This window comes from Palaemon carinicauda, chromosome 27 (assembly GCF_036898095.1).
Source record: "Palaemon carinicauda isolate YSFRI2023 chromosome 27, ASM3689809v2, whole genome shotgun sequence".
Taxonomy (NCBI): Eukaryota; Metazoa; Arthropoda; class Malacostraca; order Decapoda; family Palaemonidae; genus Palaemon; species Palaemon carinicauda.
Window position 1 is genome coordinate 33,139,130 of NC_090751.1, and position 20,193 is coordinate 33,159,322.

General features: G+C 35.8%; 1 protein-coding gene across 1 annotated transcript in view; it reads left to right on the forward strand.

The window, feature by feature from the left end:
- ci (cubitus interruptus) overlaps window positions 1-20,193 on the forward strand; it is a 502,748-nt gene that overhangs the window by 376,637 nt on the left and 105,918 nt on the right. The window contains 1 exon segment of the mRNA XM_068350994.1: window positions 4,581-4,789. Coding sequence (XP_068207095.1) covers window positions 4,581-4,789 — 209 coding nt within the window.

The following is a 20,193-nucleotide window of genomic DNA, read 5'->3' on the forward strand; positions in this document are numbered from 1 at the left end:
TACCATCAATTTAGTTTGTCACGCCAGCCACCAGGTGGCCAAGTACCACAAGCGGAACAAGCCATGCCTTGGAAAGAAGATTCCTCTCTTATCTTCATATCAAGAGGGGTGTATGTTTACGTGTGTAAGATCATGGTCAAATAAGCCAGCGAAATGAAAGGATATATATCCTTCAGGAATACACAACAAGTTGAAGGAGGTAATGGGTGCATCCTAATGTTGTTGTTCATTCCGAGGAGCAACAAAGGACCTTCTCACATGCTTGGAGGCTCGGGAGGAACTGTATCACTTATCTCCTCATAGCTGTCATTGTTATCGCAATTTTCTCCCTCTTGATTTTTTTTGGGGGGTAGGGAGAGGGATCCATTCATGAAGTTCTCCTTTCTAATAGAGTGTTTATCATCTCTTTGTGAGCAGCTGGATATGAGCTGACCATTCAAAGATTGTAAGTTTTCGCTGTCAGTCTGTGTAGGAGAGAGAGGCCTGTATCTTATTTCACTGTTGAAGTTTCTTAGAACATAATGATTCTGTTGCAACTACAGAAGGTTTAGCAATAATGCTGTTGATGGTGAAATTAGTAAGAATAATTAAAATTCATATTCCATGTGGTAATTTATTATTTTTGGTGAACTGACGTCCAACGTTTTTCTTTATCTGTCGATACCATGAACATCGTGTAAAGCAAAAATCTTGTAAGATATTTTTTTTTTAAATACGTCCTATATTTTCTATCGTGTGAAATAATTTTTTTAAAATGATACCTTCTATATTTTGTATCATGTGAAATTATTTTAACCCTCTAAATGATTCAACTGTAAATACTAAGTAATGACAGATAACTTAGTAATGGCAATCATTTTGGCAGTGACATTTATGTAAGGGATTCGATTGCCCTTTTTTTTAATAATTGTTTAGGGAAATGGTGTCAAAAATTTCTTAAACAAGGCAGGCGAGTTAGAATCTTAATGATTTTGCATATGTGCAAATATAACTTTTTTTATCTGGTATGGATACTTTTAGAGCTAAGTATTAGTAAGAGTAATGTAAAGTGTTGTTTAAGCTACAATTATATTTGTATAAAGGTATATTTTTCTTGCTACAGTCTCAAAGTTAGCATTGTACGATAATGATTTGGCAATATAATATTATTGTGAGCTATATAGGCCAATTTTATTATCTCATCGTAGCTTAATTCTATTCAGATGAAATTGATACGCGTAAATTACCATTAACATACAAATCCAGCTTTCCCGGGAGAATCCATAGTGCAGTGTAACAAATGAACAACTAAACAAACTACTAACGTGAAATAGAATCATCAATTGTTCCGTGGAGGAAGAGAGTCGCGTCTTCTACTGTCGTAAATCACTTTTATGTCTTTGCACTTACTTATGTCGCTTGAAGAACGAATGCCGAAGGAATCTAGAAGACACTGGCGCGATTTGTACCTGGGCTGTATTTTTGCACACAATTCAAGGGTATCAAAGCGGAACAATTTAAGGTGACAATTGCACGTTTTACACAGCACACGCCTCCTGAGTGATGTTCCGACTTTTGCCAGACTTCAGGCTTTATTGCCAAAAGCTTGGTTGGTGCACGCACTTACACTTCAACAGGGATTGTCGAAATTCTTCTTATTAATATATACACACTGTGTATATATATATATAATATATATATATATATATATATATATATATTATATATATTTATATATATATATATATATTATATATATATATATATATATGTATGTATATATACATGTGTGAATATATATATATATATATTATATATATATATATATTTATATATATATATATATGTGTGTGTGTGTGTGTGTGTGTTGTGTATATGTATATGTATATATACATGTGTGAATATATATATATATATATATATATATATATATAATATATATATATATATATATATATACACAGTATATGTATGTTTGTATCATGTATTCATATCCATAATATATATATATATATATATAATATATCAATCTATATATATATATATATATATATATATATATAATATATATATATATATATATATATATATATATATAATATTAAAATAAAGCAATGTGATGACACTGTTGGATGATAATTACTTCAGGAAGAACTAAAGCTTCAATAATAACTGTGGTAACAGATTAATGTTTTTGTTATGAAATAGTATTATAATATCATAAACGCTCTTGAACTTTATTTCCTTTCGTCTTTCTTACACTTCTTGAATCAGTAGTGTCATTTGCCTTAAAATCCCCTGAAAAATTTAAGTGAATGCACTTTTCAACTTTATTATAATATTTTAGGATTTACAGTTATTCGGTTTGTTTGTTTCTTAATTCCGTTGTTTATTGTGAATACATTTATGATTTATAGACGTCACTTATTTAGGTATAGCAGCAAATATAATGATTATGATATGAAACTCGCTTTTCGAGCCTGGCAGTTAATGTTTTCAGTTATTTTTAGTTTTGTTTATTTGTGTATTTGAAGTGTCCCATATCTTTTTAAGATATTTTCTAAATGTGAATCACATGTAAATCCAGCTGCTCAAATTATTTTTTTCGCCCTTAATTTCCCCCTTTAATTCTTATGACTTAATTTTTTTGGTCATTAATGGGTGTTTCCTTTCCCTGTTTCTTCTCTTTCTCCATGGCGAGGAGTTGAATTTCCATAAGACTTAGTTACAATTTTTGTTCCTTAATTTTTTATTTTTCTAAAGTATTTATGTTTTAGGGTTGTACAGTCGCCTTTAATTGTTATGGAATTATTGAATTATATTTAGGATTTTAGAAATCTTAAGCCATTAATTAAGTAGCGTATATTTATTAATATATATAAATATACGCATATAAAATAATGTGTGCGTGCATCTGTCCGTCTGACGGGAGTCCTTCAGGTCCGAAATAGAATTGAAATATTTATTTGAGAGAGAGAGAGAGAGAGAGAGAGAGAGAGAGAGAGAGAGAGAGAAGAGAGAGAGAGAAGAGGAGAGGAGAGAGAGAGAGGAGTTAAAAAGCTTAGGTGGTGTAGGGGCTGGCTGGGCAAGGGGCACCATCAAAGTGCCAATAACGCGAGAGCACATGTGGCAGCTGTGTATTTTCAGGACCTGGTGTTTATTTGACCTCCTAGCGCCGACTGGGGACACCTGTGCTACAAGGAGGAGGAGGACGGGATGTGTGTGTAGGAGTTAAACGTGGTCTTTTGAGATAGAATTAACGAAATATGTTTAGACTTAAACTAATTTTTTCAAGATTCACTATTTTATTTTTCATTGGTGATCCCAGAACCGACACTGTGAAAAAATGAGATCCTTGAGTGAAGGCATTAGTAGACGTATCATGGTTGCTGCTTCCACTTGCATTAAGTAAAGATGAGAAAAGCAATAAGGATGTTGAGAGTATATCTGAGTAAATGGAACTACCGTCAGTGATTGCGAAGCTTTCTAGTGAAGCATTAATTAACTAAACCATAGATAAAATTTAACAATTTTAGTGAAAAGTGACGTAAAAGGGCAGTATGAATTATTATTATTTTATTTATTTTTTTTGGGGGGGGGGGTGGGGGGGTGGAGTTATGGCTTCTAACATAATGCAAAAATTTAAGATCATCTTGGGTCATAAACTAGATTTATGTTTATCACTCAAGTAGCAATAGTTTCCTTTATTTTCTATATATATATATATATATAATATATATATATATATATATATATAGATATATATATATTATATATATAATATATATATATATATATCCTACATTCTTTCGATTCCCTTACAAATAACCGAAATTAGAAATGCTAAGAAATTTGGGGTAAAAAAAAAAAATGTTTATATCCTTGGCTAAGTAAAAAAGAAATAATTCCAGATAAAAAAAATAGCTCTTGAAAAACAATAACCTAATTTCCTACGCATGGCACTCCTGTTTCTTTTGACATTGAGGGACGAATCGAGAAGAAAAATTAAATAAATATAAGTCTCATAGAGTGAAAATTAGAGCCCAAGTTGGCTCAATAACCATTTTCGACGTCCAGCTATGTAAACAAACGATCTCGGATCGTTTTTCAGGGAAAACTATGTACTTTTTTTTATTCTTGGGCTGTGTTTGGATAATAGCGTTGGCTTTAACTCATTCGAGGGGTCTTGATTTCGTTTATGTCCTTGACGTTTTTGTAGTATCATAAACGGGTTTGGTTTCCTCTCCTTGATTTAAATTTGGGTTTTGCATAAACTGTTTTTTGTTTTCCTTTTCGTAATTTTGAAATTGTAAATTTGAATATATTTAATGTTGTTATATATAATTTTATGCCTCATGTATAAACTGAAGTTTTAATGGAATTATTTTTGGTTCTTTCTTGTTGCATTGCTTTTTATAAAAGATTTAAAAATTATTTGTTACATAACAAAGATTTATTTGTATTAATGACAATTTTTTTTCACACATTTATTCAAAATGCAGATCTTTAATTAATCCGCTAATTATTTTCTTTTATCTTTTTATGTGATCTAAAATCGAATGTCCTATATCATCACTGACATTTTTCTCTTTTGTCCACAGGCTGGGCGTAAGTGGTGGCAGCCCTTCGCTGGAGCTGCCCCTGGTGGGAGGGAGACTGGGCGCGGCGCCCCTTGGTGCTGCCCCAGGGGACCTCCCTGCCCCCCCACACCCACCCTACAGGATCCCGCCCTACATGGAGCACTTGTATCAGTCCCTCCATTCCTCACCTCAGCCCACACTTAGAGGCCTCTCTCCCCTGGAAGGTCGTGGTAAGTATTAACAAAAGATCTTTTTATTGACGAGTTGAATATGTCCATTCAGCTGTCTTTTCTTTTTATTCTTTTTCTATATCCGGCACTTGCATTTTGGAGAAAGTATTGATAGAATACCCTATCAGAATATTGATAAAATACCCTATCAAAATTATTTATTTTGACCATGTTTAGCAATCTTTTTTTATTAGCCATGTTTGTATAGCTTTTAATTTAACTTATTGAACTTGTATAAGTTAACATGTAGGGAAAAAGTTTTTAGGCATAATTATCATAATTATAATCACTTTCTTCAATGCAAGTTCTGTGTTTCTGTTCCTGATATTTTATAAAACATTAGTGCACCTGTTTTATTACAAATCTTCTGCGTAATTTAGTAATTTTGTCTTCAAGAATAAAGATAAATTAGTAATGTCTTTTAGAGGTAAGTGAGTAAAAAAAGAAGTTATGATTGTTGATATCAGGGTTAAAAGGTCTTCTTTTAACCCTGGTTGATATCATTTAGAGGAAAGTGAAAAAAATAGTAGTTATAGTTGTATTTATAAAGCATGCAAGGTACCACGAAGCATCATCGGAGCCTCGTCTTTGAATCCTCCCTCCTTAGAAACACAGACCAGACTCCGAATAAATCAGAACTCTTCATACATCCCAGGCGATCGTTAATAAACCGCCCAATCACCTTATAAACCCACGAGACAAAGGCCTCTCTGTGACACAAGTCCGGCTCGTACGACTTTGAATCTTTGTGTCAGACCCCCTTTTCTCCCCGGCGTCCAAATAGGGTCGGAATTCAGCGCAGGTAATCCTGCTTTAGAGGTGTCAACTCCCAATAAGATACGACCCAACGCTACTGTTTGCCAGCGTAATCCCTTTCGTAAACAGATTAGCTTGGGCCGATGTCAAGAGTGCTAATCTGTCTCCGTGCTAAGTTACATGTTGAATACGTGATTGGGAATCATGAATGGCGTGAAGGATAGATCGGGGCTAGCCTTGGATAGGGAGTATGGATATACTCTCCTGGCTTTAGAGGATTGGGGAAGGGTCCTTAGAAAAACATACCGGCTCTCAGGACAACATCGGAAAGCTAGCATATTGGGAGACGTATGCTTCATTTGTTTTTCGTTTATCTATTTATTTTCATTGATTTTGTGTTCGTAAACCGTTCCATTTTTTCACAAACTGATATAATTCTCTTTGTGTTGTAAATTGGTTGTTTATAATTTGTAGTATTTTCTTCGACAGTAACCAAGAATGTAGAAGGAAAAAAAAGCATAATTTATTTGAAAATATTATGCTTATGTTTATCAGAAATCTGAATTTATAACAGCATAGAAGAACCAAGGAATTCTCACAGCAATGCGTAATTGCTGATTTATGAAATTCATATGTGGAATTACGAAGAAAATTACAAAATTAGGATAGTGTATGTGAAAGAGGATTAAACACATCGTTGTTTATTTTTTTTAATTCATTGCATATTCAATTTATTTGATTTATATTTTGGTCAATTGATTGTATTACAGCTTTAGTGGACAGTAGCATCTTGTGCATGAATGTGCCATTCGTGAAGCCTTCGCCAAGGCAAGGCTTAAGACCGAGGATTTAGTTTGTTGTGTTTATTGGCGTGAAGACGAGCCAGCGACCGGTTACCACAACAAAAGCCAAAACAGTTCTATCTCGAACGCCAGGCAACTTCGTTTGTTTCTCTTTCTCCTCACAGTTTTGATTGATCAAAGCCTCTGGTATTTTCCAAGGGTAAATTTAATGTGCCACTGACGCACCTTGAATAGCTTTCAAAGCGAATTCACTTCATAGATTTTATGCTCTTTTGATAGCTAAGAGTTTTTTTTCTATTACTGTCTGGGTACTTTATGCTAATCATTGGGTTAGTTCATCGTATAATTTTTAATCTCTAATTATAGATGGCGGAGGAATTAAACACTAAAATGGTTAACTTTGTTATATTTTAATTTTCATTAAAGAAAATGTAAACAATGAAATACCTTATATATATAATTATATCCTGTAATAACACTTAGGGAGCATAAACAGTAAGCCTCTTTTGACAAAAAAATAAAAGGGGTGGGGAAACTACAGTAACGTAACAGCCACAGGTGATAGCAGTAAATTGCACATGGGGTATTTGGTTGGGTACTCCATCGTGACAACCAGGGGACGCCCCGGATTACAGGATGCCTTGTCCCCCTCCCTACCTCCTCCACGCCCGTCCTCATTCTCTTCGGCTAGAGATGGCTTTTAGCCATCTCCAAATGCTTTCATATGTGAACAGTGGATGGGCTTGTCACGGGTGATCTCTTGGTTCGTGCATTGTCTTCCTAAATGTCATTTTTATTATAGTTTTCGTCATTAGTGCTGTTATTAAAGCAGTGGTAGTGGTAGTAACATAGAAGCCCTTGGGGAAATAACAGTAATATTATATTGGGAATTATTATTATTATTATTATTATTATTGTTGTTGTTGTTGTTGCTATTGTTGTCGGGGGAAATAATAATAGAATTATATCGGGAGTTATTATTATTATTATTATTATTATGATCGAGGTCATTATAATCATCATCATCATCATTATAGTAAAATATCCATTCATTTAATAAAAACTGTCATAACAAAAACGAATAAGAAAAATGCAAACGCATTTGAACCTCCTTCTGCAATCGAAAATAAATTCTATGCTAATCAATCTAAAAACAAAAACAAATCGGTGTTCAGAGAAGTCCAACTGTTATTTCCTAGTGTATGATTATTTGATAGGAAGCCTAGTCAGAACTGTGGTATATTTGACTTGGAGAATATCAGGGATGATATTTGTTTATGTGTTTATGGGATCTTCTTTTATAGCCTTCCCCCTTTTGGCTACTCTCTTTGAAGCTCGTCCATCGTCTGAGTAATGGTTTATGCAATGATGAACTGAATGATGTTCAAATGAACATTTCATAATTGAAAAAAAAAGAACCAAGTAACTTTTCTTTTTTCTTATGAACGGATTTTTATTCTATATACGTTTCTGTAGTCATATTTCAGAATGTTTATTTTTACTGCTCTTGGGACAAACAAACTTCTGGTTTATCTTTTGCAATAGATCCTTATTTTACGATAGATTTTCATTATGAATTAAGCTTATTTCATCTCCATCGTTTGCTGGCATATATCGGATTCGGTTTCTGTGTTTTTGTTTTTATACTGATACCTAAAATCCCCCTCCTCAGTGCTGCTCATCTGTAATATGCTCCAACTCTTTCTTTGAGATGACTACTGCCCAGTATAGCTCTCTCCCCTTTCCTCCCTGTATCCCTTGATTATTCATCACCCCTTAATTATAATCCTCTGCATATCCCTTTACGTGTGAAAGGACCAGCTGAGATTAAAGAGACAAAAGGTAGAGCTGGTCTCTACGTCAACTCGTAAAAAAAGATAGAAGGGGATGGAAAAACAGCGATCCTTTTGCGCCTGACCTATTCGAAGTTACCAGCTGTTGCTGATCTACAGCTTCTTCAAGTTGAGTCACTCTTGAATCCTGGGTAATGAAGTGGTACTTCCCCTGTATGTGTGTGCGTGTGTGTACTGTTTTAATCTGCTAACTGAGCTTTAGGATCCATTATCTGTAGTAGCTCTAAGCGATTTATATCGTTTAATGAATGTGAGACACTGGTTGAATAGTTCTGTTAGTTTGTTGCATTATTTTTCATGTACATTTATTCCAAAATATAGAAATAAAAAAAAAAAAAAAACTTAATCACAATTAAGAATTTTTTTTTTTTGTAAAATTGTACAAACAATGTATTTTTTCCGGAGATACTGGCAGTTCTTAAATTATAAAACGAACAGATCTTCCCCGTTGCAAGTGGGAAGCTACTGAAAACGCTCAATACCATTGTTCTCTTCGTAGTCTTGACAATTTGAATAATTTCGTCTGGGGTACAAGGCGATTAAGAGCCCCTGTCTCGCACAATGGCTCATAATTTTCAGCGGCCATGTTGTAATTGTCTTTTATGAATTTGTTTAATACTTGCTTAAGGATTCAAGATAGCGATGATGTTGTGCTTTCATTTTTAATATGTTTTTTAACCATTTGGAAAATACAAACGGCAAACATAGTGTATGATATTAACCGTTTACGTTGACATTTTAATACATGGAAATGGAGCGTTTCAAACATACTAAGTGTTTCTTTAGTGTTTGCAAATGTATTTAGGGAAAGAGACGAAGTTTTATTAGGTTGAATCACCATCATCTTCCTCTGTAAGCGTGGACCGTTCCGGCCCGTCTTTATTTGTTGTCAAGCACAATTAGTTCAGTAATATACTGATAGATAATATCATTCAAGTAGAAGAAAGCGACTCTTGTGAAATCGTAAAATAGTTTTATTGGTTTCTGCCATTTTGCAGCGTCTTTCGTTTCTTTATTTATTCGTGTTTTCTCTTTTGCACGGGAGGAAATGCATCTCTCTCTCTCTCTCTCTCTCTCTCTCTCTCTCTCTCTAACCTACTGAAATAGCTTAGATGATTTAACTACATTTTAACTTCATTCTCCGTATTCTGTTTAAATACATGAATGATTCTCTCTCTCTCTCTCTCTCTCTCTCTCTCTCTCTCTCTCTCTCTCTCTCAAACCTACTGAAATAGCTTAGCTTTATGATTTATCTTTACATCTTTACTTCATTCTCCGTATTCTGTTTAAATACATGAATGATTCTCTCTCTCTCTCTCTCTCTCTCTCTCTCTCTCTCTCTCTCTCTCTCAGTGATCGTATTTTGATTGAGATCCCCTCAGCAGCTGTCCAATAGATCAAAGGGCGAAGAAGAGGAGACCTCTCTTGTTTTCCCTGAACTGGACCTTCGCTCCTCTAGGCTGTGAAAACATTGTCAACTTCGAAAGTCAAGACGTTAAAAAAAGGGTGACATTCCGCGGATGCTTGTGGGCCTAGGAGAGGGATTCTCTCTCTCTCTCTCTCTCTCTCTCTCTCTCTCTCTCTCTCTCTCTATCGTAGGAAGTGGGATGAGAGAGGGCATGGATTGAGGGAACTCGTTATGAAAGACGAAAAACATCTGGATTGTAGTAGAAAGTTGAAAATATGTCAATAAGCGATAATTAAGGATGAAAATCGTTGGACAGACAAAGTATTTGACAAAATAGTGTTAATGGTTCCAAAAACGTAAATAAATATTCATAAATATTCTTTTAAATTGGCCATAGAAAATGATTAAAATACTTTGCGACAGTATACTGATTGTTTAGGTATATTTCAAGAATTATGAAATCTTGAGCGATTTCATGGAATGTTAATAATTACATGAAACAAATTTTATACCAGACATTTGACAGTTTATTTTCCTTGTTCATTTCCATTTGCTAGTAGAATGAAGGATAATTTCAACACGCATTGTAAATGAGACCAGAATAATCCAATTACCCGTGTTTCATGTATATAAATGCATATGTGTATATATATATATATATATATATGTGTGTGTGTGTGTGTGTGAATGAGTAATCTTTAATGAATGAAAATTAACGATCAATAGATCGCATAATTTAGTATTTAAGAAAGAGAGTAAAAAAGGAATTGTTAATGGCTTGTGTGTGTGAGCATTCGTGACTCTGTGACCTGCCTTCGACCTTCAAGACCTGCACGATCATCGGGTCGTCCTGTTGCATCTTCTCCAAGTGTATCCAGCTGGTAGAAGCTCTAACCTCGTTCATATGACCAGCTGTGAGTTGTCGGGTTAGAGAGAGAGAGAGAGAGAGAGAGAGAGAGAGAGAGAGAGAATTACTTCCCGAAATATTTGTCCAAACTTATCTTCTTACATAATTTTCTCCGAAATATTTATCCAAACTTATATTCTTACATAATTTCTCTCTCTCTCTCTCTCTCTCTCTCTCTCTCTCTCTCTCTCTCTCTTTTCATATCTACCCATTTTGTATTATATATTTAAAGATGTTCTTTATATGATTTTCCAATTTTCTAAGTTGAGATAAAACTGTTGAAAAAGTGATTTGATTCTATCCTCGAATCATCATTGTCATCTAAAAAGTTTTATTCTGAGAATTAAAGTGAACCAATGATAACGCTCGTTAAAAGTTCTGTTAATCTGTGTCACCCAATTATCAAGTTATCTAGTTCTTCTATGAAATGATGGGATAATAGGACTGATTCTGAGTCCTATTATGGGGTTGTTTTACGCAGCATTGCGTAAATCCTACTTCCATTGGGTCAATTATTCCCTGAACATATACCCCATTTTGTTGAAAACCCTGTAATTATGGACCATAAGAAACTTGAATATCATATGCAAGTGTTTGCATGTTTCATTAATCATCCGAAGAAGTATTTTTTCTTGGTGGTTTTTTTTTTTCTTTTTTTTTTTTTTTTTTTTTTTTACAGACCAAATGTGGTTATTTGGTAACTTGATATGTCTTGTTATCCTTTCTTTGAAAACCTTCTATTGCCCTTCTTTTTTTTTTTTTTTTTCTAATTCCGTAATATCGTTTCTACTTTTTTTTTTATTATTTCCACCAATAGTGGTTATTATTTCTTGTGGATATATTGTATAATAGTCTTTCTCTCTAAACCTTGTAACCAACTTCGTTTTGATTAATTTATTCATTTCTATATAGTATTCTGGTCTTTTTTTTTTATAAGATATTTCGAATACAAATTTAAATTTAAAACCTATTAGCATTGAATCTATAAATATATCCAGAAAGCAAAATTAATGGTAATTTTCAGTGCGGGGTTTATATATATATATATATATATATACAGTATATATATATATGTACAGTATATATATATTGACCATGAACATCCATCAGCTGTATGGGAAGGCCTTCCCAAATGACTCATAGTGGCAGTTATTGAAGAGAACAGGGTTAAAAGGGGTGGAGGGGGGAGGGGGAAGGGGGTGACTGAACACAAAAGGGGAGGAGGACGGTTAAGATGGAATGCGAATCAAATTGATTCGACTAATCATGGATTAGACTTGTTGTGTGAAGGATTGGATCGGCTTCATCGAGTCTTGTTTAGGTTCTTTCGAGGACTTCTGTATGTTTGTGTGTGAGTTTGTGTGTTTGTACAACCTTCCCTGAGATCCAAATTGATGAAAACGATCTTTTGATGTTTTATTTGGGGATGTAATTTTTTCCATGTGTTTTATTCTCTGACATATTAATGGTTAATATTGATTTTCCACAGTTATCAACTTCAAAGACAAAATACAGTAAACTCTGTGACTGTATTCGCTCTTCGAAGAAATAGAATTAGTCTTCATAGAAAAGGAGAAAAAACATAGTTAAAATAATAAATAAAGTAATATATTTGTAAGAAAATCAGTTAGTAACAGGATAAACAGGTCGTAAACAAATAATTGTGTGCTTGCTGAAACAGATGTTGAATTATTGCTAAAATTTGAAAAAAATGTTGAGGCAATTTTTTCGCTTTAATTAGCATATATCTTTAATCACGTTGAACATCAACACCCATGTCTTTCCAGAGCGTTTCACTATTGTGAAAATATTGTCATCAGGTTTGATGTTAATGTAAAACCTGCGTAGTTTTTCATTTTGATAACGATATTCTTGATTAAGAATTAATCCCTACTGTTTGTAGCTCTCCCTGTAAGTTTTTGCTGGTTGTAGTTCTTGTTAAAAGACCTTTGCTGGTGGTTTGATCTGGGTAGGAGAATACATTCATACATAAGTGTGTGTGTGTATATATATATATATATATATATACCTATATATATATATATATATATACATATATATATATATATATATATGTATATATATATATATATATATATAGATATATATTTATTTATTGATTGATTGATTGCTTGATTTATTTATTTATTTATTTACTTATCGGACGAGGCAGGCATTTATTACACGGGTGTCGTTTGGATGTGCAAACATCGTCAACATTGAAATCTTTATATCCTTAATTGTTTTGGTGTTTCCAATGTTAATTACTTTTAAGACAAATGCATGAGCAACTGTATATCTATTGACGTTCCCTTGAGTATCCATAAGAAAAAAAACGCAGTTACAAGAAAGAGTCCCGTGTATTTGAGGGTCTGTCTGAGCAGGGGTGGTATTATTTCCAAAGGGTTCCTAAGGTCGAACGTAAATCAGCAAATATGACTCTCTTAGGGATATTGAGGAGGAAGCCCCTCCAGTCAACAGTGGCCTTCAGTGCCTCCTGCTCCCGCGACCAGGCCCAGGCCCCCATTTCTTATCCTCCGGTGCCACTTATGGGCTACTTATACGGACACTGTACCACTTTTCTTCTCCTTAAGCATTGCCACGCCGCTTTCCTCCGAGGAACCACTTGGGGAGCCTTATAAAAGGCTGGTAAGATTTACCCTTTTAACTCGACTTGAGAGAGAGAGAGAGAGAGAGAGAGAGAGAGAGAGATTCGGATGTATAAACAAGTGTGAGAAAATACATGCAGATGATTGAACGAGAGAGATGGAAGTCTGTAAATGTTGCCTCACGATTCATTTCTGAAACCTTCTGCATTTTGAAGAAATGCTCATCATAAAAAAGGCTATTGTACTTCATGAATCAAGTCCGAATGGCTCGTTCGCGTTCATTAGATTCTATTGAAGCACTCGAGCCCTCGATTAAAACGAGCGTTGCTAGAATTGTTGCCATTTTCCGCCATTAAGATGCAGGAAAGAGTTAATAAGATGACATTATCTTGGCTTGTAATTTTCTCAGTGGGATTGGCCTCATTGCTCACCTCCCCGGTCTGGATTATGTCAGAAACGTTTGATAGAGATTCCTTCGAAATTAATGGTCCCGACAAAAGACATTGCCCAGTCCAGTTTTACTTCTTTTCTCCTACGTTTTCTTCCTCGTCTTCCTCCTATGTTTGTTTTCTCCTTCTCCTCATTTCTTGCATATTTGCACGTCTCCACCATTTGAACAATTTTGTCGTATACTGCATCTTCCACTAATTTTTCTTCTTCCTTTTCTAACTCTTATTTTCCAACTCTCCACTGTAGTTTTCTTTTCTCCTCGTACGTTCCCTCTTTGCTCCTTAACCTCCTTTTACACCGCCTCCTTTCCTCGGTTCAGTTCTAAATGTTTTATCAAAGTAAATAAAACTCTGACGTACTTGGATACCTCCACCATAAAAAAGAAGAGAAAAAAATAACAAAAAGATGAAAATAAAGATATATTCGTCTTAATAACTGAGTAAATTGGGGTGTGCTTTCTTGACACTTGATAGCCCCCAGATGGGGTTGTTGACAATGAATATGATATGTGTGTACATTTGATATGCATTTGCATGCTTTTGATGCTGATGATATTATGCAGGGTGTGTGTGCGAATGAGTAAAAGGACCACGCACTGACTGAAAGCGTGAAGAAGCAGTGAACTTGTTTTGTTTTGTGAGGTCTGCATGCAATTTAGCATTTGTCTCTTCTTCTTCTTCTTCTTCTTCTTCTTCTTCTTCTTCTTCTTCTTCTTCTTCTTCTTCTTCTTCTTCTGTATCATTTTGTGTGAGATAACGATCGTGGTTCCCTGAATGTAATTTTCGAAGATGAATATTTATTGTTGTAGTGGGTCACGACTCTGCGGTTATAATCCTGGTGGAAAATGATACATTCTTCAACGAATGTAATTGTTTTAACACATTCAATTCTTTCTGTTGAATTTTACTAAGTGTGTCATAATATTTGCTTGCTTGTGTTTGAGAGAGAGAGAGAGAGAGAGAGAGAGAGAGAGAGAGAGAGAGAGAGACCAGTCCAAGTATTACGAATAAAGTAACCTGACGACATACCTAGGAAATAAGAGGATCTCTTATCAGACTTATCTCTGCAGACTGAGACCTTTTTTGCCACTGCTAATGAGATTTATGGAACAGAATGTTATGAGAAGGAGAGTTTCTTAACGCGTCACTCTGCATACATTTATGGGTAACGAGGGAAAATGGTTGTCATCAGGTTTTTTTAAAAGGACTTGTTGTGTGGGAGAGTGTTTGCAAAATGCCTTCACGTGGGACTGAAACCCTGACTGTCATATTTTTGTTAATCTCTCTCAGCTTCTATAACTCATTATCTATGACCTGTTAATTCGTTTTGCTTTGTTATCTCCCCATTTTATTTAAAGAAAAGACTATATTTTGTGTTATTATTTTTTTAAAAGTTAACAAAAACTTATGATGAATGATTAAACTTAATCGAAAAGTTCACTTTCAACTTTTTCGTTTTATACTTATCGAATGTTTAATTTTTACAAATGAGTTTTCTTTACTTTTGTTAGACTGCTGATGATCCATCTTTTGTTTATGAATAAACATTGTCTTACCATGAATAATAAGGAGATGAATCCACAATTCAGCAGCCCCTCCATATGATTGTGACTGTGTCCTGAATATTTTTGCATGCTGAATAAAAACCTCCCTCATTGTAGATGGAACGTTCTCCCAAATCTTCTCTCTGTTTATTTTGAATTACATCGTTGGTCCTCGAAAATCTTCGAGTCACTTATTGGACGATAGACTTCGCTGCCACTGGATCTTAATTCCGTTGGAATGTGGCCATTAAATCTAAGTTCATGTGGTAGTTTCAGGATTACACAAATTCCCCAGGGGATTATCCTGTTACTAAAATAAACCCGAGAACTTATTCCGGCAATGAAGACAATTCTGATTATGTCTAACATTAGAATAAAACAGATGGCGGATAGTTTCGTTAAGAATTACTATATTTTAGATTGTCATGTAAGTGATTAGTTTATAGACACACACACGCTCACACACACACTCACACAAACACACACACACACACACACACACACATATATATATATATATATATATATATTTGTGTGTATATATGTATGTATATTAGGTTTTCCATTGTTTCAGCAATTGGTCACCCCTGTGAACTAAAATGATATAAATGCGATAAGTTGTATTGTAATATATTATGATTTCATTGTATCGTGAAAACTATTTATATCACAACGCTTCTCATAGTACTGTCATTTTGTCTCCAAATGTTTGCAGTTGCATAAAAATCCAGGCATTATGCAAATAAGGAGCGTTTCACTCTCACTCTTCGATAAGGAAACCCGTATGGAAGCGTTCGCATCGAATGGTTTCTTATGAGCCGATATCAACTTAATCTACGGTACTTTGTTTTGGGTTAACAGGCACCTGAATAAAGTCTCCAACGCCCTTCATATGCATGATAGCGATGTTTATGGAAACACTGATAGAGGGCCCTTATTAACATATTCCTAATCTTCCCTCCCCTCCCTCCCTTCCACTACCCCTTCTGCGGATGGTTAAGGTTGCTGGCGGTCCAAACATGGCAGTCGAGCAGAACAGGAAACGACACCTGAAGGACGCGATCGAATTTGCATATCTCTATCATTGATTTGACAAGCGGCAGTCCAGCACCGATATACATCGCTCGTCCTCTCCGTCAGCCTCGTGATTCGTTTTCTGAAACTTGAAGGTGGAGAGAGAGAGAGAGAGAGAGAGAGAGAGAGAGAGAGAGAGATATTCACAAGGTCTTTTCATGCTGAGGGTTTTCGAAATTGGTGTGATTTTAACGTTAGTTTAATTTCTTTATGTTTTATAATGCTAGTTTCAAATTATTTATTATGAAATCTTCTTTGCGAATTGAACTGTTTACCAAATGTTTATCATCTTTCCAAATTGAGTCTTACTGAGGGCACTGTTATAATGCTCAAATTAATTAAGAATATTCCCCGAGTGCCCTTCGTATTTAATGCGGCAACACCCCCCGATGCCCCTCCTACTTCTGCTGTTCCTTCCGCTCGAATGACCAAGAAGAGAGAGAGAGAGAGAGAGAGAGAGAGAGAGAGAGAGAGAGTTGGAGTTGTCGAAGCGGTCTTAGCATTAAGTCAGTGAAGCAGTCAGGCGGTTGCTATAGTCTTAGACAACCCGGTCTGTGCGAGGTCCTTTTATCTGTTCAAACCTTCTGGATGGTTTGTGCATGGAACCTGAAGAGGCGATTGCCTTGGCGATACACCTGCTGCTGTATTATGGGTGTGGGAGGATTTTAAGTCGGCAGGAAAAAGATACCGACGATTTTCGATATTGACGGATCACATCAATATTGATGGAGTGGAAAGGACAAACGAAACATTTTTATATCAATTTAAAGAAATATTTTTTTGGAAATTAGAGAGAGAGAGAGAGAGAGAGAGAGAGAGAGAGAGAGAGAATGTGTAGTGAAATAAACAAATACCAGATCAAAATCTAATATAAAATTATTAGATATTGACTTTTTTTTTTTTTTTTTTTTGCAATTGAACAAGAACAGTATTTGAGTTTATTTGAATTTATATTCAGTCGTTGCTAATGTAACAACATTTTTTAAAGTAAATTCTTTCATTGGCTACAGGAAGATAGTGTAATGCTACTCAGGAAAGAAGTTTGATAAGGTTTGAATGAAAAAAGTAAGATACCAAAATGAAAATAATAGGGGTAATATTAGAAGAAAAGTATAATTTTTATTTAACACATCTTATTCTCTTACAATCTGTATTCCAAGCAACTTCTTTTGACATTATTTACCATCAAAATGCGTTCATTATTATTATTATTATTATTAGTAGTAGTAGTAGTAGTAGTAGTAGTAGTAGTAGTAGTAGTAGTAGTACTAGTAGTAGTCAAGCTACACTTTCGGCGTCAATGACCTTAGATGCCAGGATACCAGATAACTCCTAATCAATCAATCAATCAAACTACAACCTTAATTGGAATAGCGGGATGCTACATGGCCAAAGGCTTCAAGAGAGAAAGCAATACAGTGTAGAAAAGAAATATAGAAATGAGGAATAAACTATATATGAAAAATAATTAACAAAAATATAGAAATATTAAAATGGATAACACCTTTAAAATAGATCACTCACTCATATATAGCATATGAAACGAGTCCTATGTCAACCTATTAAACAGAAAATCATTTTCAACAAGTTTGAACTTCTGAAGTTCCACCGGTCCAACCGTCAGATTAGGAAGATCATTCCACAAACTGGTCACAACTGGAATAAAACTTCTATCGAATCTTGTGTAGTATTGAGCCTTATGAAGACAAGATTGTTAGAATGAAATCATCTTCTGTACATAACATTCTCCAGTATTTGAGTGATGATGTCTTCGATCGCCAGAGATTTAGATGCTTCTTTTATTTTGTTTTAGGAGTTTGCAGTCTGAGTAGTAGCAGATTAAGTGGCTTGAAGAATTTCTTGTTTTGAGGACTAGTGTTGCGATTTCGAGTCAAACCTGTCGCCTAATGCTTGCTATCCCTGACATTAGAGAGAGAGAGAGAGAGAGAGAGAGAGAGAGAGAGAGAGAGAGAGGAGTACTTTTTGAATATCCTAAAATATCATCTGGCGCAATGTCACCATCATCCTGAATGAACAAGAATTTACAGCATAGAAGGATGCTCCTTCTTTTACCAAATGTCCTCCTCCCTGCATGTGTACTCGTCACAAGAAGGTTTAGGAACGATCTATTGGCATCATCATTGGATGTGTCGTATAATCCTTAGAACTATGCATGGATGTCCAGGTCCAAGTCCTCTTGTCGAATGCCTCTCATCTTTGCTGGCAGCTTAGCTCTTATTCGTCTGGATGAAGATATTACAGATAAGGGGACATCCTTAAGAAATCCCCACCTATACAAGGGTATCGATACCCTCTTGATGTTGGCATTATTATTGTTGTTATTGTTGTTTATCAATATATATTATGGCCTTCATTACATTGTTTCCATTCGGTATTTAATATATATATATATATATATGTGTGTGTGTGTGTGTGTGTGTGTATATACAGTATATATATATGTATATATATATATATATATATATGTATATATATATATATATATATAGACTATATATTCAGTATTTTATTCTACCCTACAATTTAAAATTTAAGTCCGATTTCCAGACATATTTCCATTGTATATATTTCAATCATTTATTACCCCGTTTAGATACTAAAAAAGACCAGGAGTCTTAGTTTCCCTGCGTAGAGTTTTCTATTTATACTCCACTCTAATATATGTTTCCCCTTTTCCTTCCTTGACTTTACCAGCGTTTCATCCCTGGAACAGTAATTCCAGGTTGAATGAGACCCCATGATGAGGTAATTTGACAGGCAAACAACGCAGGTCAGTACCTGGCTGGTGGCTTCGATTTGAGCTTGTTCTCAGATTCTCTCACTACCAGGGAAGTGCGAAGCCCGGGTCTGCTGTAACAACTCTTTTAGCCCTCGCATACCTGATCTCCCTCTGCCCATTTCACCGCCGTCGGTTTCCAGAATCTTGTTCTGGAAGGTGGAGGTGGGGGCAGGAGGAACGGCCCTGGACGGAGGCGCAATTGATGGTCTTTCCCTCCAGTATTGTTCGCCTGGATAATAGCTGGAAGATGCGTGGCGTTATTGGCTGAAGCAAAATGACATGGCGACGATACCCATCGAGACAGGTGGCAAGAGAGCCGCGAAGGGTCCAGAGGCTCTGCACCACCCTGTCGCATTAAAGGCAATCTCTATGCGAGTGCGCTGGCTCGGCTTATCTCTTTAATAGCTTTATCTGCAGATAGAACCAGCATGGCAGGTCGGGGCAAGGTGGTCCCAGTCTGCCTTAGTCGGCGTCTCAGATTGTTTCGACAGCCAACTCCCCTTCTTCTCTCTCCAGACGACCCCGCTCGCTCGGGCTACTTACTTGCAGGTTCCACCAACACCAGAACCAAAGGGTTTAAGAATTTAAACCACCCTGCAATCCGCTTGGAGTCGTCTCAATTATCCAGGTTGTTATTTAGAAAATTGGGCGAAGATTCCACATATTTTGCTCGTCCTCATTATGCTGACTGTTGCTTGCTTGCGAGTCGCGATGAAAACGCTGAAAAATGAGAGGCATCTGAATAGCCAGAGTTTCTCTCGCAATGACATTCAGGAGGGAAGCCGCCAGAGTAGAGGAGGACCAGTACTGATCCGAGTAGAAAGGGAGGAGAAAGAGGGATTGAGGAGGAGGAGGTTGAGGATGAGGCGAAGGAGAAGACGAGGGTGATCGTTACCTTGTGGGGTGGGCGGAAAGCGTCGACCGCAACTCTGCCTTTTCATCCAACAAATCACCCGATAGAGTCCTCTTGCTCGATGCCTTAATACCTGTGCCTAGGACCCTCCGACCCCTCCCAGTCGCCGAATTTTAAATATTATTATTATGAGTGGCTTCTGACAGTTATTGCCGCATTCAAGAGGACTTTATAGATTTTTACGACACTGGCGTATAAGTGTCTGACGAAGATAAACCTAGCAGGAAGAAAGAGACGTGGGTGTTAAAGGAGACAGGAGGCACTGGAGTGGGTGGGTGGGGGTGCGGG